Source organism: Rhinolophus sinicus, chromosome 15 (genome assembly GCF_057876585.1).
Source record: "Rhinolophus sinicus isolate RSI-liver-muscle chromosome 15, RSI-T2T, whole genome shotgun sequence".
Taxonomy (NCBI): domain Eukaryota; kingdom Metazoa; phylum Chordata; class Mammalia; order Chiroptera; family Rhinolophidae; genus Rhinolophus; species Rhinolophus sinicus.
In genome coordinates, this window is record NC_142515.1 from 22,147,325 (window position 1) to 22,174,442 (window position 27,118).

Here is a 27,118-nt window from a genome sequence, read left to right on the forward strand (position 1 = left end):
CTTTTCTAAGGCTAAGCAAGCAAAACACAAAAGATAAGGCAATGGTGGTGCTCACCGTGTAGAAGTTGAAAGACAAGTCCAGGTGGGAAGAACTCTAGTCAGCTTCTTTAGACCTCCTTTCCTGTAGGAAATCCTGAGAAAGCTTGACCTCTGACCAAGCCTTTGGGTTTCCTAACTAGGGACAGCCCTGTTGGTCTTAGTCACTTTAACGTGTCTGAGCATTAGTAGTTTCAGCAAAACCAGGGTTATTTGGCATTTTCTATCACCATACCACGGCAAGAGCTTGGTATCAGGTTTGAATGGCTGTGCTAGTACGTATATATATATACATCACGACCTAGGAGTCTTACTGATTCAAAACTCTGCAAAAAAGTCTTTTCAGCTGCAATGAAATGAGCAGTTCTACAGCTTCTTAACAAATTGAATGTATAGCCTAGTGAGGAGCAAATTACAGTCGCCTAGCCTAGGAGGGCTGGAAACACATATTAGTGTGTCGGAATTTCTGCCGGAAAAAGGAAAGCTAGTTGGTTTTGTGGGGGGTTTTTTGGGGAGAGTGGGGGATGAATGATAGGCTGTGCCTGTCAAGATCACCAGTAAAATAGAACTTCTACACTGTGAGCATGGAAATGAACTCAAAGTTATGGGCCCAAAGTTCCAGTTCTAACTTTCAGGCTTTGTTTGATGTGTTATAGATGACTCCTATTATGTTACGTCAAGTTTTCACAGTCTTTAAAAATAAACTTTTATTGTGTTTTTGTTTTATATTAGAAAAAGTAATCGATGCTCATTATAGATTTAGAAAGTATAAATAAGTAAAATTGAGAAACTAGAAATCACCTATAATGTCCATTCAGACATAACTACTATTAACATTTAGGAGTATATTTAAAATAAAAACTAAAAAGGCTTAGAGAATATGCTGTTTTTGTATGACCTTTTTCTCTTAATGTATCTTGAACATCTTTATATATTGTTATATATGTATATACTTATGCAATACAAATCTCTAAATGTTTGTACCCACCGTTATTATTTCCTTAGACTAATTTCTTAGATTGGCTGGGTCTGATGACTTACAGAATTTTAAGGTAGTTGATACATATGGTTGAATTCCGGGATTAACTTTTGTTTATTCCCTGCTTCATTTTAGAAGGACTTGATGCTACTGGATTTGACAGTTAATATTGCAGTGAAGTATAAAATTTTTAAGCACACGCAAGTGGTTCTGTCAATGAGTCACAGTGAAGCAGCCTTTTACAATAAGCTTAAGCCACTTCCCTTTAGAGTTCTTAAACTTCTGATTTATTCAGTCCTTGGCGTTTTAGAGGAGCTATGGTCAGCGTCATCCGCAGTGATCCTCTAGGGACTGTTTATCCTCAGGGGGATTTGGGTGGTAGTGTTCCTTCTCCATTGCCTTGTGCCTTGTCCTTCTGTGCTAGGCATCGTGTTGGCGAGCTGCCACATGAAGCAAACATTTATGGCGACATCCCCAGACCCACTGAACTCCAGTACTTCAGGATGAAACTACACTACTATGGTAGCATGCTATTGGTTGGATTTTTCAAATCCTGATTTCGCTATGTCATTTTTGCAAGAAGATTTTTTTGTTGTTGTTGTTCTTGTTCATGAAATGCCTTCTCTCCAAACCCCAAAGGTCTTATTAATATGTCTCTCTGCACACTAACTCCCAGCTCACAATTCTACCTGCCCCTGACTTGCTCACCTTCCTCAAGGTTCCACCTTGAGTAACTGTCCTAAAAATGAATACTTTCTTTTCAAGTTCATCAGAGATACCTGTTAAAGAACAGTTTTGAATGCCCTCTTGTTTGTTTTCATCACTTCCTGTAATTTAGGGCTCCACTTCAGAGTTGGAATATGCTGTTCGAGCAGGCCCAACTTTCCTCACTGGGCTGATACTACTCCAGTGACAAGCCAAGCTTCCCGATGGTGTCCAGAGTTCAGCCCCTTCCTTTTCCCAATTAATCCATATGAGGAAATTTCTTTAATTTTGAGCTACTGCTAAAGAATCCAGTCTTCCAGATTGTAGCTCTTGCCTCTTTTTAAGTTTAGCATTTGTTCTGTTCGGCCTGTTTTTTGTTACTTACTATCGTGAGGATGGGGTGTGGTCTCTATTATCAGAGCTATTCTGATACCAAATTGTCCTCAACAGTAGTGTGTGTGTGTTTGTGTGTGTGTGTGTGTGTGTGTGTGTACTCATTATAGCAAGAGTCGTGTTAGCCATGATATTATTAACACTGGCTCCACAACCTGAATGAAGTTAAGCATGTATAAATTACATTTCTTTCTTCCCTATCATAGCAAACTGTTTTCAGTATTACCAGTGTCACATATGGCAGAATACCTCAGAATTAATAAATAACATAACTGTTAAATGTAACTTTGTCAGAATTATGATCTCAAAGCTTAATAAAACTTGGTGTTTTTGCCTCTTTCTGTTGCAGGGGTTTAACATCAAAAGTGTACAGTCACAAGGTTTTAAACTGAATGTATGGGACATTGGTGGACAGAGGAAAATCAGACCATACTGGAGGAATTATTTTGAAAACACTGACATTCTTGTAAGTACTCCTTCTGATGCATTAATTGATGGTGTGTGTTTTTTCTGTCTTGGTAGGAACATTAACACTGTAATTTTCTTTCTTGTCAACAATTCCATTGCCATAACATTAGTCACTATGAATTGAGGGCTAGCAAGAGGCTCCAGATTGTGAGGGAGAAACATCTTTGTATAACTGGTATAAGATGTTTTGCTGTCGCTCAGTTACAATGTTGTACCCACACCCACCTTGGCAAATAAAGTACTTATTAATTACCACAGTGATTTGAACAGCAGAAGGGAAGTCAGAAGACCGTGCTACTGACTCTGTCATCCCAAGGAAATCAACAAATCAATTGTATCCCAAACTGAGCAACCAAGATAATGAAAGTCCTGGAAACAATGATGTATAAGGTCTTACAAACATTTTGTAAGACCTAACAATGTCCTTCCTGAAACAGCAGACCCTTGGAACTGTATCCAGTTGCTTGAAGAACTATCTTAAGTCAGAGAGATTAGCCTCATTATGAGTAGTTCTAAAGGACTGGACAAGAAGCAGTTTGGGGGTATTAGGTGGTAGAGTTTAACTCAGAATAAAAAAGAAGTTTCCTATCATTGTAACTGTCCAGCATTAGAAGAAGCTGCCTCATACATTGGGGATTCCCTGGCTCCGGTGGCATTTGTTCAGGCAGAGGCTGAGATGTCAGCTCCCAGCTCACTGTCACATTCTCTAGGACTACTGTTTCAAAATTCTTAGAGATTTCCCTGTCCACATACATGATTTCTCCAACACCTCAGCCTCTCAGTTCCCACTCCTTCCCTCCAATGATCTCGTCATCCATCTTACCTTAACCACTCAACGCTCATGAGCATACCCTAAAACCAAGGGGTCTCATAAACTTGGGGGGAAAATTGCATATTATTTTCATTAACCTCCAACTGAAAATGTGCATTTACTTCAATTATGACCATAGACAATAAACTGCGATAATATCAGCCATGTCAATACTTTCATTACCAGTAGGAATCATCTTGCATCTCGAACAGCTTCACTCTGCTGCTGCTTCCCGTGTGTCTCTTTTTACTGGATTATCCCTATCAGCATGCGCACGTCCTGTAGTTTCTCTTGTTTAAAAACAAAAACTCTTATCCCAACAGCACATCCCCCTCCAGATACTTACTATCCCATGCCCCAGCCTCTCTTTACAACAAAACTCTTTAGGAGGGTTTTCTGTACTCTCTGCCTTCACTTGCTCTCCTTCCAGTCACGCAGAACCCTCCATTCAGACTCACAGGGAATCCCACATTGCTAAGCCCAGGGTTCAGTTGTCGGTACTCATCTTACTTGACCTAACAGCACATTTCACAAAGTGGGTCATGCTGTCCGTGAGCTACTGGCCTTCTTTGGCTTCAAGAATACCATTCTATCTTGATTTTCCTGCCATCTCCTTGGCTACTCCTCCTCGATCTCGTTGTCTCCTAACCTCCAAAGGTTGGAGTGCCCCAGAGTTCAGGCCTGTGCTTTTCTTCTCTAAGTCACTGTTTAGGTGACCATCCAGTTCAAGGTGTTAGTCACCACCCACACGCCGGTGAATCCCAAAGTGTTATCTCCAACCTGGAGCTCAGTCTCATGTATATCCAGTTACCTATTTGATATCCCCACTTCAGTGGCTAGTAAGTCCCTTCAACCTCAACATGTCCAAAACCAAATTCCTATCTTCATCCACTCCTGCCCAAAACTGCACCTCCTACAGTCTTCTCAGTAAATGACAAATCTGTGCATCCAAAAGCACTGGAGTCATTCTTGGCTCCTTTTCCTCTCATCCCCCTCATCAGCCAGTCCTGTCAATTCTGCCTTCGGAACGTTTCTAGCATCTGACCCCTTCTCTCCACCTCCATTGCTGCTGTGCCCTGGTTACTGCACGTCATCCTCACTGGTCCCCTTACTCCTGCCTTAGGTATCTTGCTCCTGTTAAAATGCAAGCTGCCCATCTCAGAATAAGAGCCAGGGGCCTTCCAGGGGCCTCCAAGGCCCCCTGCCTTCTGGCTTCTCTTACCTGTCTGACTCATCTTCCCGCTCACTGCCTTAGTGTCAGCCACACCGGCCTCCTTTCTGTCCCTGGAACACTGGCCTCTCCTACCTTGGGGCCTTTGTCATAGCTATTTCCAATGCTAGACTTCTTCTTCCTTAGATGTCCTCACGGCTTACGTCCTCACCTCCTTCAAAGTCTTTGCTCACATGTCACCTTACCACTGAGACTATTACTGTACTTAAAATTGTGACCCCTCCCCAATCTCCACCCTCTGGCACTATGGTTCTTCTCTGCTTTTTTTTTTTTTCCTCCATCAGACCTATCAGCAGACATACCTCTCATTTATTACTTTCTCCCCACTGGAATGTAAGCTCCATGAAGATAAGAACTTTTGTTTCTTTTTCTTTTTCTTTTTTTCCCCCCAACTATTGTATCCCCAGTGCTTAGGAAAGTACTGAATAAATGAAATGGATAATTGTAATAGATGGATTCTGACATTAGGTAGAATGTGGAATTCTTTAACTTCTAAATTCCCTTCCAACTCTGAGGTCCTATGATTCTGCTTCATTGTGGTCAAGTCCAGAGGCTTGTTAATTCCTTTTATAAAGTGGGCAGAGCATGTACTTCATGAGGCGGGGTGGGGGGGGGTTATAACAAGTAATGAATTCATTCACTCACCATGATTCTTAAATGGAAAATACTATCAAAAATATAAAATTGTATATCGGTAAACCATAAACATATTTGAGATACTGTGATGGGCATCACACAGGTTCATCGTATTTCTGGCCCTTGCTGAAGGCATCTTCCAGTATATTCCTAGTGCCAGGTTAAAGGTTTAAATGAAATGAGAAGAAAAAGATGATACATCCACCCATCCATTTATCCATCTATTTAACCATGTATTCTTCCAAAATGTATTACATACCTTCTAGGAGAACAGAAATGTTGGGGAAAAAGAAAAAAATTCCCTTTAAGATAGAAAGAAACTTCTTCTGTAATCTCAAGTAATTTGTCCGTTCTTAAAATATAATTTTTTAATTTTAGAAATTTTCAAATTTATGCAAAGTTCAATAAAATAGTAAAATAAAACCCCAGATACCTAACCATCATTCAGCTTCCTTAATTTCAGTTTTGGCAACCTTGTTTCATATCCCCACCAGTACTTTTTTTTTTTTTTGTAAGTATTTTAATCAAATCCAAGCCGTCACATTATTTCACAAATATTTGAAATGTAATTTTGAAAGATCAGTCTCTAAATTGTGATATATTCAGCGGTAAGAAAAGATGAAATAGGACCATTTGTGACAACATGGATGGATCTTGAGATCATAATGCTAAGCGAAATAAGTCAGAAAAAGTAGAGAACCATATGATTTCACTGATATTGGTATATAAACTGAAAACAACAAAAGAACAAGACAAACAAATGAAAAACAAAAACTCATAGACACAGACAATAGTTTAGTGGTTACCAGAGGGTAAGGGGGGTGGGGGGTGAGGGGTGGGAGATGAGGGTAAGGGGGATCAAATATATGGTGATAAAAGGAGAACTGACTCTGGGTGGTGAACACACAATGTGATTTATAGAAGATGTAATACAGAATTGTACAACTGAAATCTATGTAACTTTATTAACAATTGTCACCCCAATAAACTTTAATAAAAAAAATTGTGATATAAACTACATGTTAGAAAAACTGACCATTAAAAGTTTTTCAGATGCCAAAAATCAACAAGCAAACTCCTGGAACTAGTGATTACAGCAAGTTTGTAGGATATAAGGTTAATATACAACAGTCAATTATTTTCCTATATACCAGTAATGAACAATTGGGATTTGAAATGAAAAGCAAAACAAAATTTACATTAGCATCCCCCCCCCAAAAAAAAAAAAAAAGAAATACTTAGTCATAAATCTAAAAAAAGGGGCTGGCCCGGTGGCCTAGGCGGTTAGATCTCTATGCTACTAACTCTGAAGGCTGCCGGTTCTATTCCCACATGGGCCAGTGGGCTCTCAACCACAAGGTTATCGGTTCAACTCCTCGAGTCCCGCAAGGGATGGTGGGCTCCACTCCCTGCAACTAAGATTGAACATGGCACCTTGAGCTGAACTACTGCTGAGCTCCCAGATGGCTCAGTTGGTTAGAGCGCGTCCTCTCAACCACAAGGTTGTCGGTTCGACTCCTCCAAGGGATGGTGGGCTACACCCTCTATAACTAGCAACAGCAACTGGACCTGGAGCAGAGCTGCGCCCTCCTCAATTAAGACTGAAAGGACAAAAACTTGAAGCTGAATGGCACTCTCTACAACTAAGATTGAAAGGACAACCACTTGACTTGGAAAAGAGTCCTGGAAGTACACACTGTTCCCCAATAAAGTCCTGTTCCCCTTCCCCAATTTAAAAATAAAAGAAATCTAAAAAAATATATATACCGTCTATATGAGGAAAACTATAAAACCAATTTTAAAAATCAGTGAATGTCTAAACAAACGGGGAGATATTCCATATACATGGGTTGGAAAACTCAATATTGTTCAGATGTCAATTCTACCCAACTTAATCTGTGATTATGTACATCAACTATAGGATCAAAGCAATCCCAATCAAAATCCCAGCAAGTTCCCCAATAAACTTTAATTAAAAAAAAAAATCCCAGCAAGTTATTTTATGGATATAGACAAACTGATTCTGTGGAAAGGCAAAAGATCCAGAATAGCCAACACGATATTCAGAAGAAGAACAAAGTTGGGGGACTGATGCTCCTGATTTTAAGACTTTTTATAAAGTTACAGTAATCAACACACCATGTATCTGAAAAAGAGTAGACAAATTGATCAATGGAACAGAATAGAGAGCCCAGAAATAGACCTACATGAATACTGTCAACTGATCTTTGACGAAGGAAAAAAAACACTTGAACAGAGGAAGGATAGTCTTTTCAGCAAACAGTGCTGTAACAATGGGACATCCATATGCAAAAAAGAGAAAGAAAAGAATGTAGACACAATCATTACTCCTTTCACAAAAATTAACTCAAAATGGACCTTAGACCTAAATGTAAAACCTAAAACTATAAAATTTCTAGAAGATAATATAGGAGAAAAATCTAGGTGACCTTGGGTTTGGCAATGAGGTTTTAGATACAACACCAAAAGCATGATTCATGAAAGAAAAACATTATAAATTGGACTTCATTAGAATTTAAACTTCTGCTCTGAGAAAGGCACTGTTAAGAGAATGAATAAGCAAGCCACAGACTAGGAGAAAATATTTGCAAAACACGTATCTGGTAAAACACTTGCATCCAAAACATACAAAGAACTCTTATAATTGAGCAATAAGGAAACAAACAACCCAATTGAAAATGGGCAAAAGATATGAACAGACTCCTCACCAATGAAGATATACAGATAAACATATGAAAAGATGCTCCACATCATTGTCCTCAGGGAATTGCAAATTAAAACAAGAAATGCCACTACATGCCTACTAGAATGGCTAAAATCCGAAAACCTGACAATATCAAATGCTCCTAAGGATATAGAGCACCAGGAACTCCTATTTATTGCTGGTGGGAATGCAAAACGGTACAATCACTTTGGAAGACAGTTTACAGTTTTTCTCTCCCCCCACTTCTTCCGCCTCCCCCACCCCACTCCGGCTCAAGCCCTTGTTTCTCAGTCTAGTTCACAGCTCCCTGGCCCATGCTGGTATTATGAGCCTTGCACCCCCACCCCACCCCGGGCTGAGACAGTCGGTTGCCAGTCATCGGTCGGCCGCTCACGGCAGCTCTCGCCAGCTGCCAGCCGCTCAAGATGGCTGCCAGCCACTCACACTGGTCGCCAGCCTCTCGTGGCGGCACACAGCAGCCCACGGCACCACGCAGCAGCCCATGGCACCATACAGCAGCCCACGCCAACCTCTGGCTGCTCACGGCAGCTCAGCTCCAAGGGAGAGCTGTTGTTCACAATCTTAGCTGTAGAGGGCGCAGCTCACTGGCCCATGTGGGAATTGAACCAGCAACCTCGGCGTTAGCAGCTGGGTGCTCCAACCACCTGAGCCACCTGGCCGGTCCTAACAATTTTTCACAAAGCTAAACACAGTCTTACCATACTGTGTGATCCAGCCATCACTCTTCAAGTTATCACTCTTCAAGTTATCTACCATAATTAGTTGAAAACTTATGTCCATACAAAATCCTGCACACGAATGTCTATAGCATCTTTATTTATAATTGCCCAAACCTGGAAGCAACCAAGATGTCCTTCAATAGGTGAATGAATAAGTAAATTATGTTTATATCCATATAATGGAATATGATTCAGTGATAACGAGAAATGAGCTGTCAAGCCACATAAAGACATGGAGGAACCTTAAATGCATATTGCTAAGTGAAAATCAATCTGAAAAGGACATATACTCTTATGTTTCCAACTATATGACATTTTTTAAAAGGCAAAACTATAGATATTAGTAAAAAAAAATCTCTATGAGTAAAAGATTAGTAATTACCAGAGTGCTGGGAGGGAGGGAGCGAGGGAGGAAAGGGATGAATAGATGATACACAGAATTTTTTAGAGTGACCAAACTATACTGTATAAAACTATAATGGAGAGAATGACCCAAGATAGCGGAGTAGATAAACGCTGTGCCTGCCTCATTCTGCGAACACATCAGAGTTACAACTAAATTATAAAACAATCAACATAGAGAACCATCTGAAGTCTGGCTAAACAGAAGTTTTATAACTAAGGAAAGCTGTGTTGAGACTGGCAGGAGGGGTTGAGATGCGAAAGGGGCTGGCCCCAAACCTCTGTGTGGTGGATAAAAATTGGGAAGGCTTTTGCAGCCAGGGAGATTCCCCAAAGAGGAGCAAGCAACCCCAGCCTTACACCAGGCTCCCCAGCCAGGAGTACTGGTGCTGGGAAGAGGAGCCCTCACAATATCTGGCTGTAAAAAACAGTGGGGATTCTGACCATCTGGGTGGTACGGAACCCAGGCGTCCTCTTAAAGGGCACCGATTCACTTGCTCACAGGTACTCACCCTGGGCTCAGACTCGAGGGCCGTCGGAAACATATGGAGTTGCAGGGGGGCAGATTGAGGTGTGTGGCCTCTAGGGGAGACCTGGAGGACAGTCGGCATTTTCTTTGTGTGGAGTTCTTCTCTCCTGCAGCCGGAAGGCAGGCGCCATCTTTCCTGTGTTGGGCCCACCTCCTACGTTTTAACAGCCAAATCAGAATCTTTTTTTCCCTCTTTCTTCCGCCTCCCCCCCCCCCACTCCGGTTCAAGCCATTGTTTCTCAGTCTAGTTGTGTAGGACACAGCTCCCTGGCCCCTGCTGGTATGAGCCTTGTGTGTGCCCCCCCCCCCCAGTTTTTTTTTTTTTTCCAACCATTTAAAAACATAAAAAGCCATTCTTAGCTCACAGGCTATACAATAATAGGAGGATTCCCCCCCGCCAGCTGAGGCAGTCCATCGCCAGTCATGGGTGGCCACTCACAGCAGCTCTCGCCAGCTGCCGGCCACTCACGATAGCTGCCGGCAACTCACTGGCCACCGGCCACTCATGGCAGCACACGGTAGCCCATGGCAACACACAGCAGCTCACGCCAACCTCACGGCAGCCCAGCTCCAGGGAGAACTGTTGTTCACAGTCTTAGCTGTAGAGGGCGCAGCTCACTGGCCCATGTAGGAATTGAACTGGTGGCCTTTGGCGTTAGGAGCACTGGTGCTCCAACAGCCTGAGCCACCTGGCCTGCCCCCAAATCGGAATCTGATTAGTCTGCTGAGCTCCGCAGCTCCGCCCTGCTAATTCACTGAGACCCCACTGCGGGAGACTTTATTGGTGGCTGAACCTTACTGGAGCTGGCAACCAGCAGCCCGCAGCAGCAGGCCTTGGGTGTGTTGTGGCTTTTTGAAGAGCTACTCCAGGCCTGGTACTGGTGGTGGCCGTCCTCAGTGCACAGCGTGGCCTTTCCCACATGCCTTCAGGTCCAGCACAACCATGGATCGCTCTGTAGCTCCTACCAGGTAGTACCCGACCAGTCACACGCAGTGGTTTATCTGGGCCTGCACTGGAGTTCCTCCCAAGAGACCCCAAAACCAATATACTTAGAAGTTGACTTCAGACCACAGTAGAGCACCACTCAATTAGCCCCACAAGTGGCACAACCAAAGGGCGGTCTCAGCAGGCACTAGAGCCCGCTGGGGCAAATCCCGCTCCGTGTAGGGGAAGCTTCAGATTCTCTTGATTTTTGAGTCAAGAGTTGGGAAAAAGCAGGTGGTTGAGAGAAATAGCAGCTCTATCTGTTCATCTGCTGGATTAAAGTACTTTGAAAGAAGTACCCAAATAAGAGCAGTATATAAGGACATGAATGACTAAGTCTCCATAAGGAGGTCTCAGAAACTTTCTGGTCTACAGGTCAGGGTAATTTTAAATCATAAGTTCTAACACCTTGAGCATAGACTACAGGGTAGTTGTAATATAACCCTGGATTCCACATTTCTCATTAGCTGTGAGTGCCCAGGAATTATCATACAATCCAGCAAAAATCAGTTTAGAGCAACTCTGTAGGAGCTTTCTCCAGCTACAGTACACTGCCAGTACCAGACAATATTTGGGATTCAGAGTCAACCTTTCATTATTTTCCAGTGCATTTTGAGCTCAAACAAATCTTAGGGAGCAGCTGAGTCCCCAAGGTTAGATTCTAAGGCCTTGTGACTCTCTTCCCTGTCTGCCAGTTTCGTAGCAGCTCAGAGTGGCAGTGGTTGATGGGTTACATCAACTTTTTTGTTGGTCTGTATTGAATAGTTTGCCATTGTTGGTTGAAAAGTCCTATTACACTAGACTCCATGCTGCCTAGAAGAGCAGCATGGAGGCTTGACACGTTTAGTTGCCCAGCTAACTCTTTTCAGTTATCTCTAGAGTGTCATTATAAATTCTTGCTGTAGAGCAGGTGTCGACAAACTGATCCATCCTGCCTGCCTCCTGTTATTGTATAGCCTGTGAGCTAAGAATGGTTTATATATTTTTAAATGGTTGAAAAAAAATCAAAAGAAGAATAAGATTTCATCACATGAAAATGATATGAAATTCAAATTTTAGTGTCCATGTCCACTTGTTTATGTATTTTCAATGGTTGGGAAAAAGATTGTATGGGCCATAAAGCCTAAAATGTTTACTACATGACCCCTTACAGAAAAAGGTTGCTAGGAAGGAGGGAGGGAGGGAGGGAAAGACAGAAAGAGGGAGGGAGAGAGAGCAAGAGCCAGAAAGAGAGCGCGCGCGCGCGAGAGAGAGAGAGAGAGAGAGAGAGAGAGAGAGAGAGAGAGAGAGAGAGAGAGAAATTGCTCACCCCCACTTTAGAGCATTAAATGGTTCTCTAAAGGTTTGAAAGAGTCAGGGCAACTCCTAAAAGTGCCAAAGTTATTCTCAGGGAAGATGACACTGAAAACATCTGACTTCAGCTTTATTAATTTAGGGGAACTGACTAAGAAATAAAACCTGAGGTATAATAGAAAGGAGAGGGCAGGGTGTCTTTCATTTCTTTAAGGCCAGGGAATAACAGTCTTTTTTTTCTTTTTTCTTTTTTTTTTTCTTTTTTTAAATATATATTTTTTTATTTTTATTGGGGAAGGGGTACAGGACTTTATTGGGGAACAGTGTGTACTTCCAGGAATTTTTTCCAATCATGCTGTTGTCCTTTCAATCTTAGTTGTGGAGGGCTGCACAGCTCAGCTCCAGGTCCAGTTGCCGTTTTCTAGTTGCAGGGGGCACAGCCCACCATCCCTTGCGGGAGTCGAACCGGCAACCTTGTGGTTGAGAGGACGCGCTCCAATCAACTGAGCCATCTGGGAGGCTCAGCTCAAGGTGCCGTGTTCAATCTTAGTTGCAGGGGGCGCTGCCCACCATCCCTTGCGGGACTCGAGGAATTGAACTGGCAACCTTGTGGTTGAGAGCCCACTGGCCCATGTGGGAATCGAACCGGCAGCCTTTGGAGTTAGGAGCATGGAGCTCTAACCACCTGAGCCACCAGACCGGCCCAATAACAGTCTTTTGATAGATTAATTAAACTACATCATTTTTTTCAAGGTATATTCATATTATTACTAAATCCATTTTATTATGTTTTTTAGTGTTTTAGTGCAACATTATTTAAACAAAGTAACTGTCATCATTTCCATTTCCAAAGTGTAGAACATCAATTGAGACTAGATCTCGAATTGTCTCATGTATCATTTCCACCTGTCACTCACACTTGAGCATCAATACTGCTCAAGCACAAATAACTGAAAACCACAAGTTATCCAGAAACCTAATTTGTTCGTCTCAACCTCCTTTTAGACTTTTGCTCAAGCTAGGAATAAAAAGCCGCACTTTTTACTGTCATGTCTTCTTGTCTCTGCCTACCCGTCTGATGGAGAAATACTTAGGAACAATAAAATGGCCAAAAGGTGGCAGCAGGCGGGAGGAAGACCAGAAGCAAGAGGAGAAACAAAGAGCCCTCCATTCGCACGCTGGGTAGTCAGTCTCTCCATAGTCCAGAGTGGGCTGAAGTTCCATCAAGAAAAATCTCTTTCTCTAGGTATTCCTCCCACAACCAAATAATTTCAAAGCGTTTGATGAGGAAGATGTGAATTGGCTTTTCTTAAAGCATCATTCCAAATGCCATGGATAACTTTATTTTAGAATAGATCTATGAAACTTGATTTTTGAAGGTCCAGAATGTGTTAAGATCAGTCAAACACACTATAAATGTTTAACTTTCTCTGATACTTTCGAGTATTTTTTACAGATTATTTATTTTTGGATTAAAAATGTTTTACATGACTGGATTAACAGCTGTTATTTTAAAAAAAAAAAAAAGGACAAGAGGCTATCCTTATCGTTAGCTATTGACCAGAAGATAACAGACGCTTGCATGAAGAAACTGGGTAGCACTGCTGTGGGAGCAACCAAGAGAAAAATATACCACTGTAGAAAAACAAAATTTGCGGATTTCCAGACTAGCTTATGTTTATGACTTTTTCACTTGGCCCTTAATAAATGGGGCAGTTATTTTATACACTTTTTCCCAGAATTATTGTGCAGTAACTGTCAAATTTTATGAAAATTATGTAAGAAAAATGCTAAACGGTAGGAAAAATATGTGTATAGTTTAGGAAAATCCTCCTTTTGAATCTTTTGGAAATATTTCCTGTGAAATTTCATGTCTAAGTAGTAAATAGCAAGTAGTTTGGCAAATAATTATAAGTAAAAGTCACACCTTTCTTCTCGTTGATCTTTAGCCTCTGGACTCTCTGGTATCATCTCTCTTGTGATGCTAAAGCTATCTTTCCATTCCTCATTATCCTCTACTGACTGGTTTTTAAATCATTATCAAACACCGATTTCTTAACTGTGTCTTGTGTTCTCAGCTTTGTCCCATTCTCCTCCTTCCTACCCTTACCTTGTTACTCATAGCCTTTGCTTCCAAGCACATTTTTTCCTGCTTTGTAATTTCTTTCCTGCCCAGTGACCTGCCCACAGCCTTCAGGAAGCCCCTCTGAGCCCAAAACACTCTCCTAGTGACCACCTGACCCTCTTCCCTCCCTCACATTTTCTTGGACTAATGCCTGAGTGAAGATAATACTAATCCACTGTAGACTCCCAAATAATTCTAATTAGGTCTTTTATATTGAGGTTCACCCTCCCATTACATTCCTTCTTTTTACATGTTTACACTATGCCTGCTACTTTAAAAAAGTGAGTCTCACTGTTAGAAAACTATACTACGACCATGTTTTGCATAGAGGCTCCCCAGACAGTTGGTATAGAATTTTGTGTATCTGTGGGTATCTGCAAAGCCCATTAATGCATGTACTTATATTGACATTGAGCCAAGAAAATATTAACAACAACAATAATAATAAGGCCACAGGGGGAAAAAAAATACTGAGACCAAACACGTCTATCCTTCTCCTCCTGGTTTCTCCATGAAAGAAACACAGGAGAAACATAGGGTTTTCTTCAGAAGAAAGACTGAACTTGATTCCTGGTATAATATTTAGCACTACGACTCTAAATGAGAGTGCATTAAGCAAAGGAATTTTAATTTTTTTTCTTTCAAAAGAGAGTGAGTTTTCAGAGTAGCACAGAATTTTACTTGCATAAAGAAATGCCTATGTGCATTATAGTATATCAGTCTATGTAATTTAAGGCATGTAAAGGTAAGAGTTGATTGTTTTCTGTTGTTTTTAAATGAATACAGCAGGTCCTCAAATAATGTCGTTTTGTTCAACATTTCATTATAACGCTGATGAGATGCCCTAAGAACTCAACTCTTGTTTATATCAATTAGCCTGTGGTAAAATTGGAGTTGTTATACGTAGTTTTGCTTCAAGTTGCAGAACCTATCAAATGACATTAAGTGAGGACTTACTGTATATGCTCTTTAAGAAAGTGTTTCCATTATACCATTCGTTTAATAACAATCCCAAATTATTTAAAGAAAGAAAGTTTGATAATTTTTAAGATTAGCCACTGGGAAAACATTTAATGTAATGTTCAATAAAAAAGGACTACAAAATTATGTCTCTAATTTTATTTTCAAATCTTTATATGAAGAAGAATTAGAAGAGAACTTTCACAGGAAATTAAAATAATATGTTTGGGTTCTGTAACTGTAGGTGATTTTTCTCCCTTTTATTGGTCCTCCCTTATTTTCCTTATTGTTGACTCAGTGATGGGAGAGAAAGCTTGGGATTTGTAATTTATGGTGAATCTCAAGACTTCTTACTCTGGCAAAGACTATGCCCTTGCTATTTCCAGTATTTGATCCTCATCCCCTAGCAGCCTGTGGAGGTAGGAATGGGACAGAGATCACTGGGTCTCCTGCCTCAGTACCTATAAGTCAGAGAGTATAGTTAATACTGCAAATGATGCTTTCAGAGTGATGATGTTTGAGGACTTATCGGATCCCTTCCAGACAGTGTGGGACATAGTATTAGCAGAGTGCTTAGGAGCAACTGCCAGGTATGCTGAGCTTGGATCCCAGTTTTGTCAAGTACCAGATGTAACTTAGCCAAGTTACTTGACTTCTTTGGGTTTATGTTTATTTACGTGTGAAATGGGAAAATAATGAAATCTATATCATAGAATCTTAACGAGGATTACTATGGTAAATCTAGTAAGAATGTTTAGCGAATGCCCAGTAAATGTAGCTGTTTTTTATCCTGTTTGGCTCTCCTGACTTCCTACTTTGGAGCTTTGCTGGAGGTATTTTCTGGGCATTCCATCTTTTATTCATTAATTTGCTTATTTTGTATCTATAGATGGTAAGAGTTACCAGCTCAATTTCTGTATGTTGTGCTAATGTGAAATCAGCTGACTAGGGCTCAGCAGCTCCTTCCGTAGAAGTTGCCCTGTCTTTTTCCATATCTGCTTATTGAAATGATCTTCTTTTACTTTACAGATATATGTAATTGACAGTGCAGACAGAAAAAGATTTGAAGAGACGGGTCAGGTAAATAATTCTTCTGTTGAGCTATTTCCCAAATAACTGGGTATTCATTAATCTGCTTTGTAAATGTATGAGAGTGAGGGAGGTATTTTTTGTTTAACTTTGCAGTTTAAACAGGCAGTCATTCTGGCAAGCAGGCAAAAAAAAAAAAAAAAAAAAACCCAGTTGCTGAAAAAAATTAGTTGAGAATCCTTTAAACACATTTTTTTTATTAAAGCCTTTTAGTTTTAATCAAATTAAATAAATAAACAAGATATAAGCAAAGGAACTTACCACCCTGCCCAAAAACTCTTCAGGTTTCTTCCCAGGCCACATAGAAGTGAACCCAGAGGAACAATTATCACTTCCGTGTACACTTTTCAATATCATCTTAATTCATCCACGTGTAACTAACAAATTCAAAGGGATGGGAAGAAATATGCAAGGCAAGACTAAGCTGCTCTTGTTTCCAAGCAAAGAGATAGCTATACTTTGAACCCAAACATGGCTTCAGATGCAGAGTACAAGTCAATGTGGTTACGCGATGCAATTTGTGTACACAGTTTTAAATAGAGAAGCTGTGGGCATAGACTTTTTACTGAGTACACTGATAAGAAGCAAGGAGTAAAGTTGACCTCTTTGGAGAAGCATGATTACATTTTATTGCAGAGTCCTTGGCATGTGTCCTAAACTACCACAGGTGGCCTTCCAAAGGTAGCAGTCCTCATGTTTATGTTCTTTTTTCCTGGAAATTAGTTTGAGAACTCTTGGAGACAACCATTCTATTAGACCTTGATGATTTCTGGATCATCAGTCATGTAAACCAGTGCAGCACATGAGCTTGGAGGTGAAGGGTGTCATATGATGCTCTGTCTCTTGAACCATCTAGTTCTCTTTAACAGACCAAGTGTCTTACATAGCAAAACATGGGTTTAATGGGAATTTAGATTAGTATACACCTTTTCCTGTCCTTACTGCAGACAGATTCAATGTACTGTTTAGACCCCAATCAATAATCTAAAAATCAGAGACCTTGCCACCAGATGGACTAATACAGTTATTTTAGGATGTGGGTTTAATGAGGTATAATGCACATGTATGCATGTTTTGGAGATAAAGATTAATGAAACAATTATAGTCTCTACAGCAATTGTCATTTTCAGTTTATATTTTAAAAATATATCATATATGTATATATGCACTAAAACTTATTTGCAGCTAACTTTGGGTAAGCTTTAAATCTCTAACCACAACTTGTGTTCTCTCTTGAACAGTGTTTCTCAAAGTATGATCTAGGAAGTCCCTATAGCAGAACCACCTGGGGAGCTCATTAAAAATGCAAATTCCTGGGCCCTGGCTCAGACTTTCCAAAGTCAGCATCTCTGGAGTAGGCCCAGGAATCTGCCAGGGGATTCTTCCACAGGTTCAAGTTTGAGAATCACTACTCTTGAAAGTTGCTAGTTGGTCAGCTTAACTGTTTTTTGGTGTTTTATTTTTTTTATTAGAAGTAAATGGTTAAATATCATAGATTTCAACCTTCCCTCCCCATCCATTCCTAAAATGATCCAGGAACTAGCTGAATTACTGGAGGAAGAAAAGCTAAGTTGTGTGCCAGTGCTCATCTTTGCTAATAAGCAGGATTTGCTCACGGCAGCCCCTGCCTCTGAAATTGCAGAAGGACTGAACCTGCACACCATCCGTGACCGAGTCTGGCAGATCCAGTCTTGCTCAGCTCTCACTGGAGAGGGCATTCAGGTGAGATTACCTGAAGACTTGGTCACCTGGCAACGTGCTAGCCAACCAAAGTAGTCTCTCTCTTTGATGGGGCTGATCTAGATAGAAAAAGTTATGAAACAAATAGTCTTTGATTGGCAGATGAACCATTCCAGGATGTGGGGGGCATGGAGAAGTTTGGTTCTCTTCTACTTAGCAACCAATATGACATCATTAACTGTTCGAGTAAAGCCATACTCAAACCACCCCACACAAGCACCACACCATCCCATTGGGTAGGGGGTCAGAACAGAAGACTTAGAAGATGCTTTGTAACTCTAGGGTTCTTTGATGATTGGGTTGGGGGTTTTGTGTTGTGTCTAATATTATGGACACTAAATACATGTACTCCCAAGGTAGCAGCACCATCAACAATTACGCACACAAATTACCCTAGAAGTGTTTTGTTTTTTCCTTTGGGCTATCTCCACTGCCTTCAGGGTTGGTGTCTGTTTCCTGCTACTTAAGGTTGGTTTCCCACTGGGAGGCTTCTGCTGACAGAAAGCCCCATGTTTTATACTGAGGAACTGTATATCGGGAGAGCAGGTTCCCCCTCATTTAATATTAATTTAAGGCAGAAAACAGTTGTAGCCCAGACACCTGAGAAGCTCTATCCTCAAAGAATGACAAACAGTAGCAGCCCTGATGCTTCCTACCAAGCAGCCTCAAACCAGGTGACACTTGAAGTCAGACCTCTAGGACTACTTTATTCCAAAGCCCCCAGCATGCTCCACAAGCCTCATTTCAGACATCTGGTGGACCTGCCAGGGAAATGATACCATGCTGTGAGAATTGGACACTACTGCTCTAGGATGCAATGGGGGGTTAACAACATCTAAAGAAATGGTGTTTCCCCTCATTGCTGTACAGCGTGTGTCTCTCACGGCATGACCCGTTGCTTTTCTCTGAGTTTGTTGTGTTGAGGTACAAGCCTACAATTTGATTCTCAGTCATTGTCCTGCAGCCTCTTTCCGTTTCCCTGCTATTCTTCTTCCCTCTCTCCTAAGACATTTGACACTCTTAAAACTGCCTGGCTGCTTTTAGTTCAAGCAAATAATCACATCCTAGAATTGTCTCCCTTGTTCCATCTGTTTGCTGCTTGTTTGTTTGTTTTTCTGTTTTTCTTTTTGTTACCAACCAGGGCCCGCTTCTGTGCTTGGCCTCTCTATCTGAGAGCAGACCGGTCAGCACAAGACAAGCACCCCGTCCCCAGACTCCTCAATACCTGCACCCTGCAAAGCTCCTTGTGCATGTGTGTGTGTGTAGTGGGGGCTCTCAAATAGCCAGAGATTACCTCAGCTACATCCCCACAATGGTTGCTGGGGCTCTGCTGTGGGTCTCTGTGAGGTTTAGGTTTAGGGAGGAGGTAGGTGTTAAGTCTTATTTCCTTCCTTCCTAGACTCTGAGTATAAAAGTAATATAGTCTCATTGTTAATCATATAAAAGTATGTAAAATTTAAAACTGAAAAGTTCTTTCCACTCCCCTAATCCTACTGAACAAAAGAACTAACCACCATTAATAGTTCTTCTTGAGTCTCTTGTATAAAATTATAATCACATGTGATTATAGATCTATCAGGTTTCAAATTAACTGCATTTTTTCAGCTTAATTTAGGCTGATCCAACAAGTATACTACAACCCAGGATGTTTTTGAATTGGTAAACTCTGATCATTTTATTTAGCTTCTCACTTTTAAAAAAATTAGTATCAAGTTTTGCCTAAAGCATTAACCTCGATTGTGCATAAGATGGTCTTCGTGAGGCCGAAGGTTATTTTGGTGAGGATTTGTACAAACCACTTCAGCAAGAGGACTCTGCCTCTCTCAAAGTGGTAGGACACAAATATAGAGAGTAAAGGACGTCTTGAGATTGGGGGCTATAAAGGTGGGACTAAAGAAAATAAACACATTTTGTGTGCCTACCTAAAGTGGGAATCGACAGCTCCATCATCTTTTTTCACTTAGCCAGAGTGTTGAAAGGAAGAAACAGCAAAGCCAAAATTAACAGTGAGGTTCTTGTTTCTTCAGCCAGCCTTTGGGATATAAAAGGGAGGGACCAAAGTTATCTAGAATCAGTATTTAGAGTAGTGACATTCAAGTCAAGGGTACTTCTTCCGAGGAGCCTGGAGACAGGGAGGGAGCGCTAGTCATTCATTGTCTTCCCAGCCCCGCCCCACAGGCCCTGTCAGGTGGAGGTTACAAGGATAGAGCTCTCTGTTCCCGGTTGTGTAACCACCATAGGAGTGGAGTTCCCTTTAAGTCACAGGATCTTTAGGTCAAAACAGAGGCAGTGAGCTATCTGACAGAAAGTGGGGGAGGGCTTTAAAATCAACCAGTTTAAATCAAGCAAGATAATCATATATGGTTTGGTTTTTGTTAAGATTAAGTTCTTCTCAGATCAGGGACTTCAGGAACCAGATTTACAGGAAATGATATGAAGAGAGACCTAACAAAGAACTGTGAGGAAAAAAAAAAAAGGAAGAAACAATGATTTTATATGGAGGAGAAATAGTTTGAAGGTCACTTAATTAGTTTAGTAGATAGTACCATAGTGTATAGAATTGGGTAGTTAAGACTGGGATTTCAAGGTTAATGAGATTAGATTATGGTTAATAGAATGATATAAATTTAGAGAATTTAACCATTATTTGAAATGAGTTATTTAATAAAAATGTTAATTAAGAAGGGAATCTGCTGTCTATTGTCCTTTAATGGTAACCTTTGGGGACTGGAGAAAGGTCGTGGAGTTTTCTGTAGAAACACTTTTCATTGTAAGGCACTCATGGACCGTGTCCCTCCGTCAGGTAATGCTTCTGACCTAAGCTCTTTCCCACTCAGCCAGTGTCTTGGTTTTCACTTTAAAAAGCGTCACATAAAAAGGTGGAATTCTTTTCCTGCATCGCTTAGTTCAAGTGCAGGCCTTTAATAATTCTTATTAATTAAAGTTTTAAGTATTCCTAAAAATGAAAGACTTCACTAGAAAAATGTCCTTAAGATCACTTTCAGACATGGATACTGTGTAATGATTACTAAAATTCCCTAAATTCTTATTTCATCCTCCCACTGACTGACCCCGGAAAGCTGGTCAATAATGGGCAAAGCTACCAAAATGATCAGACATGAAATGGGTCACATAACATCTGGCACCATACCTCTAATGACCCTGAAAGAGTAAAATGTATAAAGGTTAAAAAAAAAAAAAAGACCTGAAATTTCTGTTACAGTTTCAGGTATTTAAAGACAGTGTCTCTATTTATATTGTATTTGTGTGTATGTATTTAATCAGAGTGTTTGAGAGACCCTTCTTAGACTGATAAATAACACCCTCAAGTGGGTGAGCCCAGGGAATAGCCACAGATTTGCTAAATGGTGAGCTACAGCTTCTGGACTAACCGGGCAGGGCAGGTATATCACTTCTTAGCTGAGTGGCTCAAATACATGATTTGAGGTTATGGAAGGCAGTCTCCTGGGATGGATCTCAGGTTCTTGTTCTACCTGATGTTCTGAAGGCAAGTATGTGCAGTCTTTACAAGGACAGGCAATCCCATATGTTGTTCAACAGCCCCTGTTCTGGGTGTGGAAATTGACTTTTGAGGGCTTCAAGGGAGTTTGGAACAGGTCTTTCTTTGCTTGATTGATGGTGACGAGGAGGCCAGCCCATCATGTAATTAAAGCAGGTTTTCATGGGAAACTGTCAAGAGCAGAGCATAGGTAAAGGGCACTGGAAGCTGAAGGAGAGCATCAGTCTCGGAAACCTTGTCCTGCCGCGAGGTACAGAGTCCAGAGGAGTGATCAGCAGAGACCCAGTCGTGTCATGTGGTTGAAGGCAGAAAAAGGAGAATCTGAAAAATGTCTGGGAGGGACACCCTGCAGCCCCTGACAGACATGGAGGCTGGCTCCCCCTGCTCCCTGGCAGCTGGGCCACGATTGCTAGGGCCTCTCCTCTTGAATAACATTCAGCCCTGGGACTCTCTTCTCTTTCCCTTGGGTGTCTAAAAAATAATGAACAAAGGCTCTGCTTTAGAGCCGGAGAAAGGTAGAGAGAAATCAACCCCTCTTCCAGCTACAGACCTGAATTTGAACCCCAGACCACAACTGTCCTTTGCTGTTGTAGTGTCAGGTGTTTGAAGACATTTTATCTCTAAAACCGCGTGCATGTGTGCGTGTGTGTGTGTGTGTGTGTGTGTGTGTAATTAAAATTGTACTAGAATAGAATTTCCTCTCAGTGCAGAGATCAGCAGTTTCAACCTGGTCTCTAGTCTCAGTCGTAACAGAGACCTGCCTACACCAATAGCTTTGAACTAGCAGAAAGTTCTGGGTATTGCTCTCCATGCCCCCACCTCATGCTCACCTTTCCTTTTCACATCTCTCGCACACTCCCATCTTCCTTCTCTAAACAGGAGCAATGGTCTGGCGCACAGTAGTCTCACCTCCATAGAAAGGACCACTAGCAGCTGGAGCCCTGATACGTGAGCTGCACTTCAAAGTGCCTTGCAGATAGATGAACACTCAACATTTGCTAGCCCAGTTTCTTGTTTTCGTTCCTTTTTCCTTGGTCTAGGGGATTTTTCCCTTAATATACCAACAGAATTTCAGTATTTTTAAAAATGACATTTACCACTTCTTTCTAGGCCTGGCATCAGTTATTTTTGACTCCAAGTATACACGGAACTGCTTAGCTGCAAGTCAGACCTCAGGTTTATTTTTAAATTTTCAAACCTCTCTATAGACTAAGCAAGCAAGCTCGGGACATTCGATTTCGCTACCTCTCTGGTGCAGTGCCCTTTGTCACCAGAAAAAAATATTAATAGCAAGCAGTATTTTGTGTATGCTGCGTCCAGCTGCTCCTTGACCGTGGGAGCCCCCTGGCACAATGGGATAGGCTGCACTGCTCGGCAAGCGTCTGAGCTCCTCCTTGGTCTTAAAGCAATTACTGATGTGACGCGCAGTCCTTATGGTGTTAAAAACCAGGCCCGCTCAGCCATGGCTGCTACTGCTTCCCTCCAACCATCGAGCAGTGATGGATGCATTATCGAGTGATCAAATTAAAGGAGCAGTGCAGTCAGAAACACCTCTTCCCATAGAAAGGGGTATTGCGCTTTTTAATACTGAACCATTGAGATCTGTGACGAGTAGTTTTCCACCCCTATGAGGGGGCAGCCTTATATTTTTCCCAGTTATTTTAGCAGGGAATAATATCTTGACCTGGTAAAATTTGGCATGGTAAAACTTGGCATGAAACAATATCATGACCTGGTAAAATAAGATCATGAAATGGTATAATTTGGCCTCCGTGAGGCAAAACAAAGCTCAGTATTTGAGGTTCAGTGTGTCTCTTTAGTCTCTATTATTGAATTAAAGCTAATCAGTATAAATTCAGTTTCAGCAAGGTTGGTTAGGGGGAGGTGTGGTAGAGGAAGAAAGGGGAGTCCTACTCACCATAAGATTGTCATCCCCATGACGAAGAGCAGATGTGCAAAATTTGGTCAAACCAGTTTTTTAACAATAAAGGTTCAACCATTAAACAAACCTATGAGTTCATTTCCTTCTTTGGAGGCAGAGCAGTAACCTACTTCAAGTAACCAATCACCTTTTCTCAATCGTCTTTTAAAAACACAACACCTTGCCAAATGAAGGCAAGTGATAAGGCGCCCTAATTTAAACATGAGAAGCAGAGGGTCCACCTCTTGCTATGATGTTGTCTCTAAATGTAGAGTTTCCACTGGAGGTGGTGGTCTTGGCCGAGAGTTAATATGTTAGGATCGGCTTCCACATGCAGAGATACCTGGCAGCCCAGGAATCATGAGTGTTGAGTGGCCAAAAACAGCCTCTAGTACTTCAGAGTTGCAGCCAAGCTATTCCGGGTGGTTGGCCTGGGGCTACCCTGGTCTCATGCCCCTATACTCTGCTGGAAGTCATAAGGAAGAAACACCTGGAATTGCATTCTTTCCCAACTTAAGGGTGATTCCCAGCTTCTCTTTAAGCTTGAGGCCGAGCTCCTCCCTCCCACACTTGTTCACATTCATTGAGAACTGGTGAATGGTTAAAGAGCATGGGTGCTGGAGCTAGATTGCCTGGGTTCACAGCCCGCCTCTGCCACACTTTTGTGCCCCCATTTCCTCATCCGTAACGTGGAAATTATATAGTACCTACTCCACAGGGTTGTTTCAAGGGTTAATTTAAAAGATATAAATTAAGTGTCTGCTGTAGGCCAGACACCATGCTAGGCTCTATAAACACAGCCTCAAGCCAGTCTAACTCCCTTCAGGGGTCTTGGACAACACCAATATCTTTCCTTTCCAGTGGGCAACGTGGCACAGCTTGTCCCTGATTTGATTGAAGAGGTATTATCCCTGTTGACTACAGCCTTCCCCACCGCCGCCTCTAACTTAGGTTCTCCTCTAGGTAATAACAGGAAAGGTACAAGTCCCAAACACTTCAGATCAGGGCAGCCTCCTCGAACCAGAGCAGTCACAGGACTCGACCCCTATTAATTCTCCCTGCGCTTCCCACACTCCCTCAGGTTGCTGGAAGCAGCTGCAGAGGCCCATGGGCCAGTAGGTCAACTGGTGGGTACTGACCTCCAAGCGCCGTCTGTTGGCAGGACTGGCTGGAAGGGCTATGTCACCGCAGGCCCTCACAGACATCTGGAGGACACTGCCCCTCAGCAGGCCTCCCCCGTTGAAATCCCCTCTGCCTCCACAACAGATACTCAGGAGAAAGCTGCCCCTCACCCTCCACATTCTGCTTTGGGTTCCTGCAGCTGAGTAAATATTTTTCCTATCTCTTCGGACTGCATTCATGTTCAGTTACATATAATAAAAGAACCCCACCCCCATAATCAGCCATAAAACAAGGGGGAAAAACAGTATTCATATAGTTCTTGATTTCTCTGAGAAGATGATTTGATAAAATATTGCACATCTCTACAAAGGAGAAAATATTGAGGTGTGCACCTTTGATAGTATTTGTGCGGGTTCCTGAAGATGGAAAGTGCTATGTAAGTGCTGAGCTATTCAGCTTCGAAGCAAAGAGAAGATGGTTATCTTATTCATCCCTCTTTTATTTGTAAAATCTTTTTTTGTCTCCTGGCAGGTGATCATTTTTTTTCCTGGAAACCAATTAGCTACTAAAATTAAACATGCTTCTTTTTAAATTAATCCTTTTCATAAAATGGTCTTAAAATTGGCCTCAGCTTTTCAAATAAGTAGCTGACCCAGTTGTAATTGGAGATGCATTTGGAAGCCACTTTTCTCCCACCTCGGCATTCCTACCCCTTGTCTCACTGCTGCCAGGTGCTGTCCACCTTTGGGCCTTCCGCCATGGCCAGCCTCATCTTGGCAAATACCCTCAGGTCTGCTCTGGGACAGCCATCAGATTATCTGGTTCTCCTGCCCAAGTGCTCTGATGGCAACTGGCGGAGTTTTAATCACTGTAAATTCAGGTTATGCTCAGATTAGCCGGGAGATAGGATGCCTGCTGGTTGTTTTGCTGTGATGTATTGTTTATGGGATTAATGCTCCAAATGGCCAAGGGTGTCAGCTGATATTTATTATTTGAAGCTGGCTCAGCTGTTCAGGTTCAACTAGCTCTGTAGTCACAGGAAATGCGGGGCTCTGCGTGTCATGTATGACCTGAGATGTGCAAATGTGGCTGGAACCTCAGCGAGCATGTGTTACCGATGGGGGGGGGGGATTTCTTGCAGGAACCTCCTTTGATTTTGTTCAGGGCTCCTGAGCGAACTCCACACACCCTTGAAAGTCGGAGAGACTTTGGGGAAAGAGAGAGCATTCAGGGGTGGCTGCAAAGGGGGTGTAAAAGGAGGTCATCTCTGGCAGGCCTGGCATCCAGGAGAAATCATGCCACCTGCCAGGTGACTGTAGGCATTGTCCCTCTCCAGCCTTCTGAGAGAGGACACTGTGAAGGTCACTGTGCCTTTAAGGGAACCTTCTCCCCACTCCCTCTGCTTGGTAGTGCTTAAAGAATCAGGCCAGGCCCTTTTAAACCTGTCTGTAGTGCTGCTTGAAGAGAAATAAATGCACATTGCCCCAGTGTGTGTCTAGTAACACACACTGCAGTTGGTTTGTTTTTCCAAAAAGAAAATTTAATTTAACCCAAGTGTACACTGCCACACTGTAAACACAACGGGGGCACCAGAAGGGTGGCTTATTGAATTTAATGCCCTAGCAAAGGTCAGCTTTTAGAAAAAGCCAAAAATGGCTGGAATCTTTCCTGATAGCTCCTCAATCAGGCCTTGAATCCAGGCAGATGTGTTTATTTTTTCAGAGGGAGTTCCTGAGGACCCATCTCAAGTTCAGACATTGGGCACTCCCCCTGCCGTTTCCCTCTGGTGCTCTCAGAGGCCTCCCCCCTCCTCCCTTGGAGGTCACTGTCCCTGGTGACCCAGGTGGGCCCCTGGGGCAAGGATATTCCCTGGAGCTGGTGGTTGGGGAGGGAGGACCCAGAACCTCCACTTCCCCCCTCTCCTGGGCTTGAGTGTGTGGTGACTTTCTTACAACTAACACTGCCTTTCTCTGCCCATTTCCCTCAAAGGACGGCATGAACTGGGTCTGCAAAAATGTCATTGCAAAGAAGAAATAAAATCTAGACGAATGGAGACGCAGGAGCTGCAGGAGCTGAATTCTGTCCTGAAAAACACTAATTTGCTGCTTTCTGACCAAATGTTTTTCCATCTGTGTACAGCTACAGCTGTTTGAAGAGTGGGAACAACACAGTTTAAAAAGAATCCCCATTCCAGCAGTAGATTTAACTGATCTCTGAGGTTCAGTATCATTTTTCAAATAAAGGAATTATATTATTTCCTCTGCATAATTGAAATAGTATTAAATGTCTCAAAGCACATGATTAGAAAATGAGATCTTTTAAATGAGCAAGAGATTGCATTGCAATTCCGACAATTCCAGTGGGCTTTTTTTTTTCTTTTTAAAAGAAAAGAGGAAGAAGCAGCTTATGCTGCGTTAATTTATTTACTGACCTGTCCCTTACATTCTCCCCATGGTTTTGAAAGCATAGATAGTGTTTGCTGGTGGTCATTGGTTTTCACCATCACATCACCAACTGAGCCAGAGCTGCATTCTGTCCTGAGGGAAACTGCTGGGGGGAAGGGGAGGAAGGGCAGATGATTAAACCATCTTGTCATGCAGGTAGGAGACTGTGTAATCCTCACCCTTTGGAAAGGGAAAAAAAAAATCCTTTCTTGCAAACAAGTCACCACAGAAACATACCCCATCCCCAACCCCCCAGCCAGCCAC

At 42.0% G+C, this 27,118-nt stretch overlaps 1 protein-coding gene across 1 annotated transcript in view; it reads left to right on the forward strand.

Moving 5' to 3' along the window:
• ARL3 (ARF like GTPase 3) overlaps positions 1-26,678 on the forward strand; it is a 34,545-nt gene extending 7,867 nt beyond the window's left edge. Inside the window, exons 3-6 of the mRNA XM_019725015.3 lie at positions 2,463-2,579; positions 16,048-16,098; positions 17,644-17,829; positions 26,400-26,678. Coding sequence (XP_019580574.1) covers positions 2,463-2,579; positions 16,048-16,098; positions 17,644-17,829; positions 26,400-26,447 — 402 coding nt within the window. The 3' untranslated portion in view covers positions 26,448-26,678. The remainder of the gene's footprint in view (positions 1-2,462; positions 2,580-16,047; positions 16,099-17,643; positions 17,830-26,399) is intronic.
• Positions 26,679-27,118: the final 440 nt, after the last annotated feature.